This window comes from Puma concolor, chromosome C2 (assembly GCF_028749965.1).
Source record: "Puma concolor isolate L17-30 chromosome C2, mPumCon1.1.hap2, whole genome shotgun sequence".
Lineage (NCBI taxonomy): Eukaryota > Metazoa > Chordata > Mammalia > Carnivora > Felidae > Puma > Puma concolor.
Window position 1 is genome coordinate 71,805,985 of NC_141675.1, and position 14,944 is coordinate 71,820,928.

Here is a 14,944-nt window from a genome sequence, read left to right on the forward strand (position 1 = left end):
CCACATTAGGCACATCACAGAGATATTGCACAGACACCACAACAGAAAATCTTAAAAACAGCCAGAGAAAAAGACAGATTAACCCCAAAGGAATGACAGGCTGAGATCTTACTTCTCCATAACAGGAATGGCAACCAGAAGGCAGGAATATTTGCCAATAGGCTGAGAGAGACCATGGGAAATGCACAGATGTAGAAAGGTTGAAATTTGTCAGGCAAAGTCTAATGACAAGCAAGCTGATATGAACCTTAAGGTTAAAGAGCTTTTTAGAAATAAAGAAGGTAATAATGTTGATTAAAGATTCACCTAGAAGAGCTAACAATACTAATTTATATGTACCTAATAGCATTCCCTCACTGACAGAACTATAGGAAGAAACAGACAAAACTCAGGAACAAATGATGAGGTATTTTTGCATCCTCCCTCAGTAATTGATAACCAGGCAAATCAGTAAGGAAATAGATTTCAGCAAAGTAATTAACATTGTAACATTACTTTGTAACATTACTTTGTAATGTTTGGGATGTCCTTTGTAAGTAATTATATTATCTAAGCAATTATGTTTTCTAAATGGTAATATAGAATGCTATCCCCTACAAAATATATATTCTTCTCAAAGATATAAGGACATTTATGAGACCTAACCATAAATGGAGCCATAAAGAAAGCCCCAACAAATGTCAAAGGATTCGTGCAAGTAATGTACTTTTCATATGCTCATGTTATGAAGCTCAGAAAGTGTGGAAAAGTCTAGAGAAGAGAATAAAACTCACCCACAGTTCTACCAGTTAGAGATCACTTCTGTTCATTTACTAGGTTATTTCCCTCCTCTATATTGTTTTAAATAGAATGAGATCATTCTGGATATAGGTTATATTTTTTTAATCTCTTTTCACTTACCATAATAAACACTTTCTTATGTCATGAACATTTCTTTGTAACCCTTCTATTGGCTACATAATATTCCATCAATTGGATATGCCATAAATTCCTTACCTATTTCCTTATTGTTAATTATTGAGGGTTTTTTTTTTCCAGGTTTCTGAGACCATAAATATCCCTGTAATTAACTTTGTGGTATTTACAAGCACCTTTCATCCAAGGACTTCAAAGCATTTCAGAATGATCTCATTTTGCTCTCTAGCCAGTGAGATGACTAGCATTTTTATTCCTTTTTGCCAGCAAAGTATTTCCACTTCTAGCCAATGTGTTACCTGGAGATGTTGTATTCATAGTCTAGGCAGCCCCCACCCCCTTCTGTTGCTTCCCTGCAGATAGAACTGACTTTCCCACCAGCTCTTTCCCACACATTGCTACAGGCACCTTCTGGCTTAGCCTCAGGCAAACTCAGTTTCAAAGAGCTTGAACATACTTCTCTGGCTGTGATCCCTGCAGAAGCCAGCAGCCTCTTCCTCCAACACTGTAACTGGTGTGAGAAGCGTCCTTGGGAAGATGCTGCTGTTCATCAAAGCTTGATAATCCATCTGACACCCGTTTCACATGTGTGTGCAACTTCTAAGCATTGGGATGTGAAATTAACATTTCCCTGTAATTTGTTGGTGTTACAGAGACGATTTGGGTGATTATTCTTATCGTCATATTTTTTAAATTACAAAATTATTTAACAACTTCTTTTGAAACAGCAAATGAGGTTGAGTAAAGTCAGCATGGTTCACAGAGTTCAGCAAGAGCAAAGAGCAATAATCCAATTGTGCATCTCAGAAACGAAAATGGGAGACTGTATTGCTTTGGGGAGAAAACAACTATTCTTATATCTAGTTAATTATGTTATGAAGAGGGCACTAAAACTTGCTCCCTTGCATGTTCGTCATCTGACCTTCTGCCATAGAGTAATTCACTTTAATTGTCTTTTCACAAAAGCATTAGTGCATTTCTAGGAGAGAAGTGCTTCTGCTCCCACGTCTTTCCCCTTCTGGTCTGCTCCTTTCTTCTCCGACCCCACCTCCCCCCAAACCCCTCTATCTCACTTTCCCTCGTTCTCACTCAACTTCCCATGAGTATAGTTACAGGATGAATGTGATGGCCGCTGTGGTCTTTACTGTTTCCATTTTCTCAGCTCCCAACTCCATTGGAGCCACTAACAAACCAGCCTTTTTTCCAGATAGAGTGTGTGAACTTGGCTGTGAGGTGTGCCCCTTCCAAGAGCAAACTGGCAAGCTTTTAATATTCCATTCCTCACACACCCTCCGGCATGGCTCTTCTCTCAATTTCGGTGCCCAGTTCCAACCACCCCACTGGCCCAAACCCAGGAGCAGACAGAAGGACCACAGCTTCATTTAAGGCTCTCAGCCCCTCAGCTTTGCATTTCTCTGGGGGAGAAAAAGAAGTCCTGAAGATAGCCCCTCTCACTTCCTCCCTTAAGGAGAAGTGGGTGGCTCAGTCAGTTAAGTACCTGACTCTTTCTTCATTTTGGCTCCAGTCATGACCTCATGGTTCATAGGATCAAGTCCTATGACTTGAGTTGGGCTCAACACTGACACTGCAGAGCCTGCAAGGGATTCTCCCTCTCCCTCTCTCTCTCTGCGCCTCCCCTGCTCACATATGCACACGCTCATTCGCTCTCAAAATAAATAAATGAACATTTTTTAAAAGGTGGGTGGTTAAAAACAGTGGCTGAAATACAGAGAAAGTATAATGGAATAGTGCCAAGAGCAGTATTAGGAAGTATGCCAAGGCTTGTAGAAACTGTTACTATCCCCACTTTATGGACAAGGAGATGAGGCAGACAGAGATTACATGGCTTGCCCACAATCATATAGCTAGTTAAGTGGTGGAACTGAGATTTGAATTCAGTTCAGTTCAGTTGTGACTCCAAGGCCCAAGCATGCTTCACCAGGGGGACCAAATGCTGGTGACAATTTCTTCATCCCTTCATTCAAGAGATATTTATTCAGCACCAGACATGCACTGGGCCATGTCCTAGTGCTAGGGAGCCACGGGGGAGTTAAAAAAAAGGCCTCTGGCCTTTAAAATTTTGCAATGCAAATGCAGGAGGAAGCCAATAAGAAAGGATGCAGCCCCCTGAAGTCAGTGCTGCTGGGGCGAGAAGGCCCCAAGGTCCCTCAGGAGCCATGGCAAGTGGGCACACTTAGAGGAGGACGACCAAATCTAACCTCATACTCCTTATGGCCGCTCTTGGAGCCACTATGCAGCAAGAGAGATTCTGGTGGTGGCTTACCTCCCCTGGCGCCTCCGGCCACCCTGGAGTGTAATCTGAACGGGGATACTGAACGGCTGCATGAGACCAGGGGCCTGGCCAAAATGGACTCCTTTCACCTGAGTCAAGCCTCTGAGGGCACAAGAAGGGCGAAGCTTAGGCATCAACGGAAGTGGGGTCCCAGAGGGAGACGCCAGTCCTAGCGCAGGCAGCCATCAGGAGCAGCGGTGCACAGCGCCCGCTTTCCAGGAGACGTGGGAAGTCGAGGCAGCCTGGGGCAGGGGCGGGTGAGGGGGTGGGGGGGAGGTCTGCATTTTCTCAAAAAGCAGAGTATCAATCCTAGACGCTCAAGAAGACCGTTAATGACCTTCTGCATCCAGACCTTCTCCCCATGGTCACCCAGCGCCTGCCTCTGCCTAGTCACCTGTGTTCCGCTTTGTCACCTATGTTCCGCTTTGTCACCTGGGTTCCGCTCCAGCAGCCAGCTGCATTGCCATAGAGACCTAACCGCTTGTGGAAAGTTGAGTCCCCAGGGACCCTATGTAATTGGTGAGGGACATACTCAGTTCCAGGTTTATAAAAAGAGGAAATGTTTTGCCCTGACTACGTTTCCTTTTTCACAAATTGTCTGTTAGAGTGCAAGCGTAGAGAGTGGATTTTTCCGGTTAATTGCATGTTCCAATTAAGAGAATTCATTTTTATACCATATGTGATTTCCCAAATTTTCAAGGGCCATAAAATAACTCACCATTAAAACTGTATCAAGGGGCGCCTGGATGGCTTAGCGGGTTAAGCATCTGGCTCGATCTCAACTCAGGTCTTCATCTCTCAGGGTCCTGAGTTCAAGCCCCCTCCCCGCACCCTTGGGGGCCACGCTGGGTGTGGGACCTAGTTACAAAAAATAAAAATAAAATTTATCAAGGTTTGAAAAAACTGTATCAAATATCATGTTATCTTTCTTTGATAACCCAGAACACATTTGGAGATGTTTCAATACTTTCAAATCGTGAACATCAATTAGCATTATATTGTAGCTTACTAAAAGGTGGATAATAAAATGTCAGACCCCTTTTGCCATATGTGTTTGGTTTTTTTTCAACGTTTATTTATTTTTGGGACAGAGAGAGACAGAGCATGAACGGGGGAGGGGCAGAGAGAGAGGGAGACACAGAATCAGAAACAGGCTCCAGGCTCTGAGCCATCAGCCCAGAGCCCGACGCGGGGCTCGAACTCACGGACCGCGAGATCGTGACCTGGCTGAAGTCGGACGCTTAACCGACTGCGCCACCCAGGCGCCCCTGCCATATGTTTTTAATAAGGGTAATATCATCTTACCATTTTCCAAAACATTACCATGGGCAAGAATGTAAGCATAATCTCTTCTGTAAATATCCGTGTATATATAGCCAGATTAACTGTTACTTGCAGCTGTTTAATATTGCTTAAAATATATATTGATATACTTCTGAGAGTATGATATTGTATTGATAGTATTGATATACTTCTTAGAGTTATAGCCTAAGTCTTTTATAAACCATATGTTTCTAATGAACTGATATAATTTGGAATAAAATCTAATAGCAACTAAAACTTTTTCCCTTCTGCCCCCTCCTTGCAACTTAGCCTTATAAATATATAACCTTTCTTTTTCAGATGTAGATGTGCTAATAAATTCCCCTGCAATTTGGTATGTAACTCTCTTTGAAGAGGTAAATAATTTGCTACTATTTTTGCATATTTGATTCAATCTCAAAAATATACTAATGTTTGAGCCTGTGAGATCCCTACATGGCTCCCAGGACTTGAATCCACCTTTCCTGGGGCCTTCTGGTCGTCCCCTTTTTCTGATTCTTACTCCATTATGTGAAAACCCTCACTCATGATCTTTAAAAATTCATCTTAAGAGGGTATAGAGAAAGTGAGTTATTTCCAATTACTTTTAGTCTCCATTCAAGAGTTCTGAGAGACCCAGACATTTGTTTGAGGTCCTAGACAAGTCAGGGACTGAATATGTCTGAGGCATAGCTGTCACAACTGACCATCTGAGATTGATCTCAGACCTAGTGCTTTGTTTTCTCTTCCCTTTTAAATAGGGTCAATGACAGGTGAAAAGGAGTAACATAACCTGTTGCCCTTTGATTTACCTCCTACTGCCGCTTCACTTGGTGACTCACCTCTGCCCACCACTACCAGCCCACCCCCCTCTGGCCCCTACAGCAAGTCCCCTGCACATACATACTTCACTCAAGACTCACAGTCCCAAAAATCTAGAATGGTCAGTATGAATTGCAATGCCAGCGTGTCTATTCAGGGACATGGCAAATAAGGCAGAAGGAGTGTGGTGTAAGAGACACCAGGTACATGTGCCCTCACTATATATCAGGGCGTCTGGTCCCTTCTCTTGGTCCCCTAGACCATCCCTGAGCTCCTGGTTTATGCCTTCCTCTCACAGTTGCCCGAGATCACTTCCTGCTCCACCAAATATCAGGTATGAGTCAACTGTCAAACCCACCATGTGGGTCCCCTTCCTCTCTGGGCCAGAAGCTTTGGGTACTGGGTTCAAATCCCAGCTTTGTAACTCCAAATAACCCTTTAAACTTTCACTGCCTTGGTTTTCCTCAGTAAAAAGGGAGTAAATAAAACACAGTGTGAATTGTATGAGTATGGTGAGGCTTAATTAGTGCCCATAAACTGTTGTGAGATGTGTAGATGAAAGGGGATGTTATTGTAAAATGCTGGCATCATGGACTCCTCGCTCCAGAGCCCATAGTCATTTTCCTTTGCATTTAACAAATGCTTTACTCAAGGGGAAAAAAAGAACTACTTTTCCCTTTTATCATGCTGGAGAACCTACTTCCTCATTCTTTTTCACATTCTCTCAATTACACATTACCTATCACAGCTAAGAATTCTGTAGCTGAAATTCTCCATGTTCGTGAACACGATGGCTCTCTTTTCAAATTTAGACATGCATGAGTCATTTACAGCAACCTAAGAAGTATACAACAGCCTACATTCTTGTGTGTCTGTGTGTTTGTAGGTAGGAGAATAAATAAATCCCCAACTGAAACATCATCCCATTATGAGTAGTTTCTGCTAATGCAAGCAACAATTTAAAGTATCAAAAGTAAAGTCATATCTGATCTTACATTCTCTTCACAGGAAAAAAACAACAAAAACAACAAGGGAGTATGATCTGTGCCACGCACTTAGGGAGTCTTAACGGGATCTTCCATTGCCTTTATCTTAATGACTGCCTCCAGCCATCTTCCCTAATCAAATTGACACTGATCCTATGACCTAAGCTCATGTCAGAGAAACCAACATCACCCCTCTGCAGATGTTCTTCCTGCTCTAATGAGAAATAATACTAATAACTAACTTTTATTGAGCACTTGCTATGAGCCTGGCACAGTTCTAAGGCTTTACATGTATTAATTCATTCCTTGGGCTTTTGCAAGAGTAGAGAGCCACACTGAGTTATTCAATTTCACAGGAGCCAGAGAACTGAGCGTCTCCTGGCATAAAGACAACTCATTGGATAATTGAAGCAGAAAGTAATAGAAGCAATAGCTGAAATTGTTACATAGTTCAACAGCCCTGGATTTATGGTCCTATTTCAAATCCACTGCAACCAAGTCTTCAGGTGGCACTGGGTTTGGGCATGCTTTACAATATTGTAAATCAAGGTATTGATCGCTACATGAGTGGCACTTGATTTTAAGTGTGACCTGCTATGAAATACAGGTTCCTAGGTCCCATCTCTAGAAGGTTCTGATAAAATAGCTTGGTTATAAGACCCAGGAACCTGCATTTTAAAAGCTCCTCATGTGATTCTAATACAAGTGGTCCTATGTTCATTCTTTGGAAACCCCCAGGTCACATTACGGGTTAAATAGGTCTTGGAAGCCTGACCTTGGAAAACTAAACTCTGTGTCTAGTCCCAGATCACAAGACCTCCCTGGATCTGAGCTTATTTCTCAGTACAGTGAGGGGTTTAGAGCAGATGATTTAATGTACTTCCCACTTTTAAGATCCACTGACATATATGAAACCATAAATTTGTTTGCAAGAAAATGTTATCTCCTTTCCTGGATTCACAATAAGGTAAGAACTCCTCACCTCAGCTGCTGAGTGGCAGTGCTCACCTAGAAAGAAAAGAACCCAACCCCCCACCCCACCCCACATCTCCTGTAAGTAGTGATCACAGGCTTCTGAGCAACCCCGCACTAGGGATTGTGCTCAGTGCTTTGGGAACATTATTCCCTCAGTCACATAACCCAAAGAGGTAGATACTTCACTAATTTGGAAAAATGAGGCCACAGAGGCCTAGAGATGCTGAATAACTTGCCCCAAATCATAAAACCACAGTAATCAAGGGCAGGTCCAGGCCTCTAAAACAGATCAGATTCAAAGCCCGTGCTTTTATTGACAATAATATCCTGCCTCCTCTCTCAGTAGCTAGGGATATGTATGTGTCTTGTTGTTTTTTTGTTTTGTTTTGTTTTTGTTTTTTGAGAGAGAGAGAGAGAGAGAAAGAGAGAGCAGGGGAGGGGCAGAGGAAGAGGGAGAGAGAGAACCCTAAGCAGGCTCCATACCTAGCATGGAACTACTACACAGGGCTTGATCTCATGACTCTGAGATCACGACCTGAGCCGAAATCAAGAATTGGACACTTTCCCGACTGAGACACCCAGGCACCCCAGGATATGTGTCTTATTATTCAGGTTCTCACAGGAATGTTGGTGGCCAGGTTTTCACAGAGACCAGATGGTCATACGTTTTGATGGGTATTGAGTGTGTCCTAATTACTTTTAGATAAATTCTTGTTCCTGACTTGACCAATTTCTTAGCAAGTGATGTCTCTTCATTAATTTTAATACATCTTTACAAACTATCGAATAACTCTATTCACTAGAACTCAATCAGAATTATCAATTAACTGGAAGTTGTCTGGGTTATTTTGTTTTGTTTTGTTTTGTTGTTTTGTGCTATTTCTCTTTCTGAGGGAAAAAAGACAAATGATAGGAAAATGGATGAGTATCAGAAACTTAATTATTTTTTAATAAAATTCCAGGAGAGTTCCTGGGTTAGAAATGACTCAGGTTAACTCTTCTGTTCCAGGTAAGACACATTTGTGGCCAGTGGGTTCCTGATCTCATGGCAGACACCTTTATGTCAGCTCCTCCTGAACTCAAAATGTTAGCTCTGTGAGGGCCCAAGTCTGTGTCTGCTTTATTCATTACTGTATCTCCAGCTCCTAGGACCATGCCTAGCACGTGTGCTCCGTCAATCATTCTGGAGCGATTGAATGAGATGGACACTACCTCGAAAATTATTCTCTATATGATATTAAGGGCAACTACTTCTAACCAATTGGGGTAGGTGGGCTTGAAAGATGAAAACATTTGGCTATCCCTGTCTAGGTCTTCCATTTATATCTACAGGCTCTCCACAGTGTGAATTAAAGTTCTAAATGTTGGTTGTGGGGATCCTCAAGGTTTGTAATCATTTTATTCAACAAGCATTTAGTGAGCTTCTCCCAGTACATTCATATTCTGCCGCTATGGTTCTCAAAGGGGATGGTGCCACCCCCTGGTGGGCATTTTGGAAATCTGTGGAGTATTTCTTGGTTGTCCTTATGATTGGAGGAGACAGCCAGATGGGGCAGATGTTATGCAAGTTACAAGAAAGTCCCACACAACAAAGAATTGCCCTGAGTGCCATGGAACTTTCCATGTGTCAGTGGGGATTCATGTAGATGAAAAGCGTGTTTATAATGATCTGAGCTAAAACCTAACTTCATTTTACATATAAACACAAAATATCTGTGTTTGTTTTGCACTTTTTTCAATATCCACTGAATTTTCCAAAAATGCATCTATGGTGTAAATTCAGAGACATGTGTACCCACTTTGTCCAGAAATTCATCAAAAGTTCTTCACATTTGAGGAAATCACACCACCATCAGCAAAGCTGTTTGAATTGGCATTTAAGTTACTAATATAATAAAATACCCAAATTGACCTACATTGTCAACTGCCACATGCACAGTGATTATCCATATAGGTGTCACTATCTGTGTATTTCATTGTACTACTGATGTAGCCATGCTCAAGTATTTACATGGAGAATTACATATTTAATGGTAACTTAATTTTAATTTCCCCATATAATAAAGTTGGCACATTATGTTATTTTTTAAATGTATATGGGTAGGTTATATCATCAATGATTTCAGAATAGTAAAGTATTTGCTATGAAGGAGGCATTGGGTCTGAAGGGATTGAACACTACTACTGTTATCCTTGTTGTTAAGAAAGTGGACAATTATTTTGCAGGAATTTTTTTTAAGCTTGACTCAACATATTCTTTTCCATGCTTTTCCATACAGAGTGCCATCATCTTTCTTGGGCCACAGGGAACATGTCTATTCAAGTGGATTTGTATCCCATCTCAATCGGCTCATTTAGGGAAATAAGTCTGTTTCAATGTGCTATACAAAGAGAAACCCACACAATTCCTACCTGAAATTGGAATTTCAGGCTGAAAACATCCAGCCTTCTCTGAGTTTCTAAGTTCACATACCATGCATAAGAAGAGCAAAGCTATGCTTTGCTTCCCCACCCCCTCCTCATCCTTATCACCCCACACTGTCCTCAGTATGTTGACCTCCCTGGTCTTCTAGGACCTGCCACACAGTAGGCTCAAAACAAAAGGCTTGAATGAATAAATGGCCTCTTGAAGATATTTGTGACAGAAGATTGAAAAAGAAGAAGCAGGAAAAACAATAACATACCTAGGAATAAACTTAACTAAAGAGGTGAAAGATCTGTACTTTGAACACTATAGAACACTTATGAGAGAAATTGAAGAGGATGCAAAGAAATGGAAAAAAAAAAAAACCATTCCATGCTCATGGATTGGAAGACCAAATATTGTTAAAATTTCTGTGCTACCCAGGGGCACCTGGGTGGCTCTGTTTGTTGAGCATTTGACTTCGGCTCAGGTCATGATCTCATGGTTTGTGAGTTCAAACCCCGCATTGGGCTCTGTGCTGACAGCTCAGAGCCTGGAGCCTGCTTCAGGTTCTGTGTCTCCATCTCTCTCTGCCCCTCCTCTCCTCACACTCTGTCTCTCTCTCTCACTCTCTCAAAAATAAGTAAACATTTTTTTAAACGTCTATACTACCCAAAGCAGTGTACACATTTAATAAAATCCCTATCAAAATACCACTAGCATTCTTCTCAGAGGTAGATCAACAGTCCTAAAATTTGTATGGAACCACAAAAGACCCTGAATAGCCAAAGCAATCCTGAAAAAGAAAAACAAAACTAGAGGCATCACGATTCCAGATTTCAAACTATGTTACAAAGCTATAGTCATCAAGACAGTATGGTACTGGCACAAAAACAGACACATAGATCAATGAAAAAGAATAAAAAACCCAGAAATGGGTGCACAACTATATGGTCAACTCATCTTCAGTAAAGCAGGAAAGAATATCCAATGGAAAAAAGACAGTCTCTTCAATAAATGGTGTTGGGAAAACTGGATGGCAACATGCAGAAGAATGAAATTGGACCACTTTCTTACACAATACACAAAAATAAATTCAAAAGGATGGCAGACGTAAATGTGAGACAGGAAACCATCCAAATCCTAGAGGGGAACACAGGCAGAAACCTCTTTGACTTCAGCCAGAGCAACTTCTTAGTAAATACTTCACCGAAGGCAAGGAAAACAAAAGCAAACATGAACTGTTGGGACTTTATCAAGATAAAAATCTTCTGCAAAGTGAAGAAAACAATCAACAAAACTAAAAGACAATCTTTGGAATGGGAGAAGATATTTGCAAAAGACATATCTGCAAATGGGTTAGTATCCAAAATTTATAACGAATTTATCAAACTCAGGTCACCTGAGTGGCTCAATCAGTTAAGTGTCCAACTTCGACTCAGGCCACAATCTCACAGCTGGTGGGTTCAAGGCCCGCATCAGGCTCTGTGCTGACAGCTCAGAGCCTGGAGCCTGCTTTGGATTCTGTCTCCTTCCCTCTCTTTCCCTCCCCCGCTCTCTCTCTCTCTCTCTCTCCCTCTCTCAAAAATAAATAAACATTAAAAAAATTGTTTTAACTTATCAAACTCAACACCCAAAAAACAAATAGCCCAGTTAAGAAATGGGCAGAAGACATAAATAGACAATTTTCCAAAGAAGACATCAAGATGGCTAACAGACACTTGAAAAGATGCTCAATATCATTCATCATCAGGGAAATACAAATCAAAACCATGATGAGATACCACCTCACACCTGTCATAATGAAAGGGCGGATCTATACCGGCCGACTCCATCTTGTTCTGTGTCCTCCACCTTGACCACGCCTCCTCCCCTTGAGTAACCTCCCGCTCACCTGTTCAAACTTCCCGATCAAAACACGCCCGGCAACCTGCGTAACAGGACACCGACCCTTCCCCAGCCAATCAACTGAGGCCACAGCCATTACCTCACCAACTGCCCCTAGACCCCAATAAAACCTTTGTGCTTTTGAAACTCGCTCTCTTTCCCTGGCATCTCACCGCTGTGTCGGTGCAGGTAGGGGATTGAGCTCGAGCTAGCTCAAATAAAGGCTCTTTGCTTTTGCATCGGACTCGGCTCCCTGGTGGTCTTTGGGGATCATGAATTCTGGGCATAAAAATAACAACTAAAATTAACAACACAAGAAACAACAGGTGTTGGCAGGATGTGGAGAAAGGGGAACCCTCTTGCACTGCTGGTGGGAATGAAAACTGGTGCAGCCACTCTGGAAAACAGTATAGAGTTTCCTCAAACAATTAAAAATAGAACTACCCTACAATCCAGCAATTATACTATTAGGTATTTATCCAAAGAGTGGAAAAATACAGATTCGAAGGGATACATGCATCCCAATGTTTATAGCAGCATTATCAATAATGGCCAAACTACAGACAGAGCCCAAACATCCATCGACTAATGAATGGATAAAAAAACTGTGGTATATACATACAATGGAATATTACTCAGCCATCAAAAAGAATGAAATCTTGCCATTTGCAACAACGTGGATGGAGCTAGAGTGTATTATTGCTAAGTGAAATAAGTTAATAAGAGAAAGACAAATACCATAAGAGTTCACTCATATGTCGAATTTAAGAAACAAAACAGATGAACATATGGGAAGCGGTGGGGGAGAGAAGAAAGGGAAATAAACCACAAGAGATTCTTCACGATAGAGAACAAACTGAGGGTAGATGGAGGGAGGAGGGTAGGGGATGGGCTAGATGGGTGATGGGTACTAAGAAGGATACTTGTGATGAGCACTGGCTGTTGTATATAAGTGATGAATCACTGAATTCTGCTCCTGAAACCAATATTGCACTCTATGTTAACTAACTAAAATTTAAATTTAAAAAAAGAAAGAAAGAAAAGAAAAAGAAGCAGGGAGGTGACACAGCAGGGAGGTTGCCTATATTTTTATCAGATATGCAGACTGGCACCAATTTATTTTAACCAAAACACATGGCTTTTGTGTGTCCAATATTGTGAGTATTTGAAACATTTGATGAAATTCCCACTTTGCCTCTTCCTTTGCAGAGAAGAGTAAGATTTTTTTTTTTTTTAATTTTTTTTTTCAACGTTTATTTATTTTTGGGACAGAGAGAGACAGAGCATGAACGGGGGAGGGGCAGAGAGAGAGGGAGACACAGAATCGGAAACAGGCTCCAGGCTCTGAGCCATCAGCCCAGAGCCTGACACGGGGCTCGAACTCACGGACCGCAAGATCGTGACCTGGCTGAAGTCGGACGCTTAACCGACTGCGCCACCCAGGCGCCCCAAGAGTAAGATTTTTTAACTCATCTCCTTCAGCTTCCCTCCTCCCTCTTGAAATGTCTGTTGCCACCTCACCTCTTTACCCACCCACCCTCTTCTTCCTTTTCCTCCCAGAAGAAAAGAGTTCTCCTCCTTTTCTGTCCTCTGAAGGATCTTGATCTGTCTCCACTTTTGTAACTTCCATCTTCCACTCTCCCTACAAAGATGTCCAGGTCTACCCTTTCCTCTCTTCTTCTCTCTTAAACCAGGCAGTAAGGGTGGGTGTGTGTGTGTGTGTGTGTGTGTGTGTGTGTGTGTGTAAAACCTTCATTCATTATTTCCTTTGATTTTCCCAACCACCCTTTAAGGCAGCTAATATTATTCCTATGTTACAGTGAGGAATGGGGAGCGGGGAGGACTAAGAAACGCCCCCAAGTCCCATGGCTCATCAGCTAGTGAGTAGAGACATCAGGGTTCCAACAGTCCACACTGTTGCTGTCCACCAGAAAACTTTAGTCTTTGGCCTCTGCTCTCCCTTTTTCTGTCTCTTTTATCCCTCATGGTCTGACCTCCTTTCCCCATTCCTAGGGAGTTGCTTTCTTTAAGCATTTAAGATTAATGATCAAATCTATCTAGCACATCTTACTTGTAATAGGAAATTTTAATCACTTGTTTCACATTATTTTGTTTTTATCTTTTAATGTTTATTTATTTATTTACTTATTTATTTAGAGTGTGTGTGTAAGCAGGGGAGAGGGGCAGAGAGAGAGAGAGAGGAAGAGAGAGAGAGAGAGAGAGAGAGAGAGAGAGAGAGAGAGAATCTCAAGCAGGCTCTGTGCTAACAGCACAGATGTGGGGCTCAATCTCATGAACTGTGAGATCATGGCTTATGCTGAAATCAAGAGTCAGACTCTCAACTGACTGAGCCACCCAGGCACCCCACATTTTTTTTAATTCACTAATTAATTCCACCAGTGATTCTTTATCCTGGCTACATCTAGATCACCCATAAGGATTTTTTTACTTTACACATTTATTCTATAATAGGTAATATACAACCGTGGCTCACCACTCTACAGTGAGGAGTCTTCCTCCTGTCCCTGTAGTCCAGCCACCCAGGACCCCTCTCCAGAGGCAACCAGTGTTACTAGTTTCCTGTGTACCCAGAGGTTTTATAAACTACAGACTGCTCTAGGAAACTCAGATTTAATAGGTCAGTATTTCAAAAAGTGAAGGTAATTGTATTTTATTGACAAGGTTGAGGATCCCTAAACTTTTTCTAAAATCTCTGACCACTTCTAAGCCACCAAGATCACAAAGTAAATGTTTTCTACCATTTGGAAAATTAAACCTAACCATATCTCTCCCCATTTGAGAACCCCTCAATGGTTCCCTATGCCAAAATTGCCATACAATTGAATGGGTGTTCTGTGAAAAAACTATACCATGGTCAGATCCACTTGGGAAATGCCTTAATACTGTGTCCAGCATTAGGAAATGCAAAAAGCGTATTCGCATATTGTCCCAGTTAGCTTTGTTTAGACGTAATAATGCTTACGAAGCCCTTAGCCCAATGTCTGCTTCATGGCAGGACTAAAACAATGTCAGTTCTTGCTCTTATTAACCACTCTATCCTACATCCTATAACACAGTCTCCTTTCTGGGACTTTTCTCATTTGTATAGACTTAACAAATCATTTGTAGCTATTTGTTTAATTCCTACTTTCCTCATTGGCCTGGCAAGCTCCATGAGCATGGGACAGTATATATTGTTCTCCCCTGTATTCCCCTGCCTATCACAAGATGACACACAGTGCTCAGGAAAATCAGGTACCAACTGGACAGTATTAATACTGCCATTTAAGTCAACGTTCCCCCAAATTTGGCTAATCATAAACCCTTTTACAGTGCAAAAGCAGTTATCACACAAAACAA

The 14,944-nt window shown here is 41.7% G+C and overlaps 1 protein-coding gene across 3 annotated transcripts in view; it reads right to left on the bottom strand.

Moving 5' to 3' along the window:
• KCNMB3 (potassium calcium-activated channel subfamily M regulatory beta subunit 3) overlaps positions 1-14,944 on the bottom strand; it is a 98,647-nt gene that overhangs the window by 32,444 nt on the left and 51,259 nt on the right. The window contains exon 1 of one of the 3 annotated variants that reach the window (XM_086674775.1): positions 3,200-3,424. The exons of the other annotated variants lie outside the window; for them this stretch is intronic. Within the exon in view, the coding sequence (XP_086530901.1) occupies positions 3,200-3,342 (143 nt within the window). The 5' untranslated portion in view covers positions 3,343-3,424. Of the gene's footprint in view, positions 1-3,199; positions 3,425-14,944 lie in introns of those variants that run through there. 3 annotated transcript variants of the gene reach the window in all.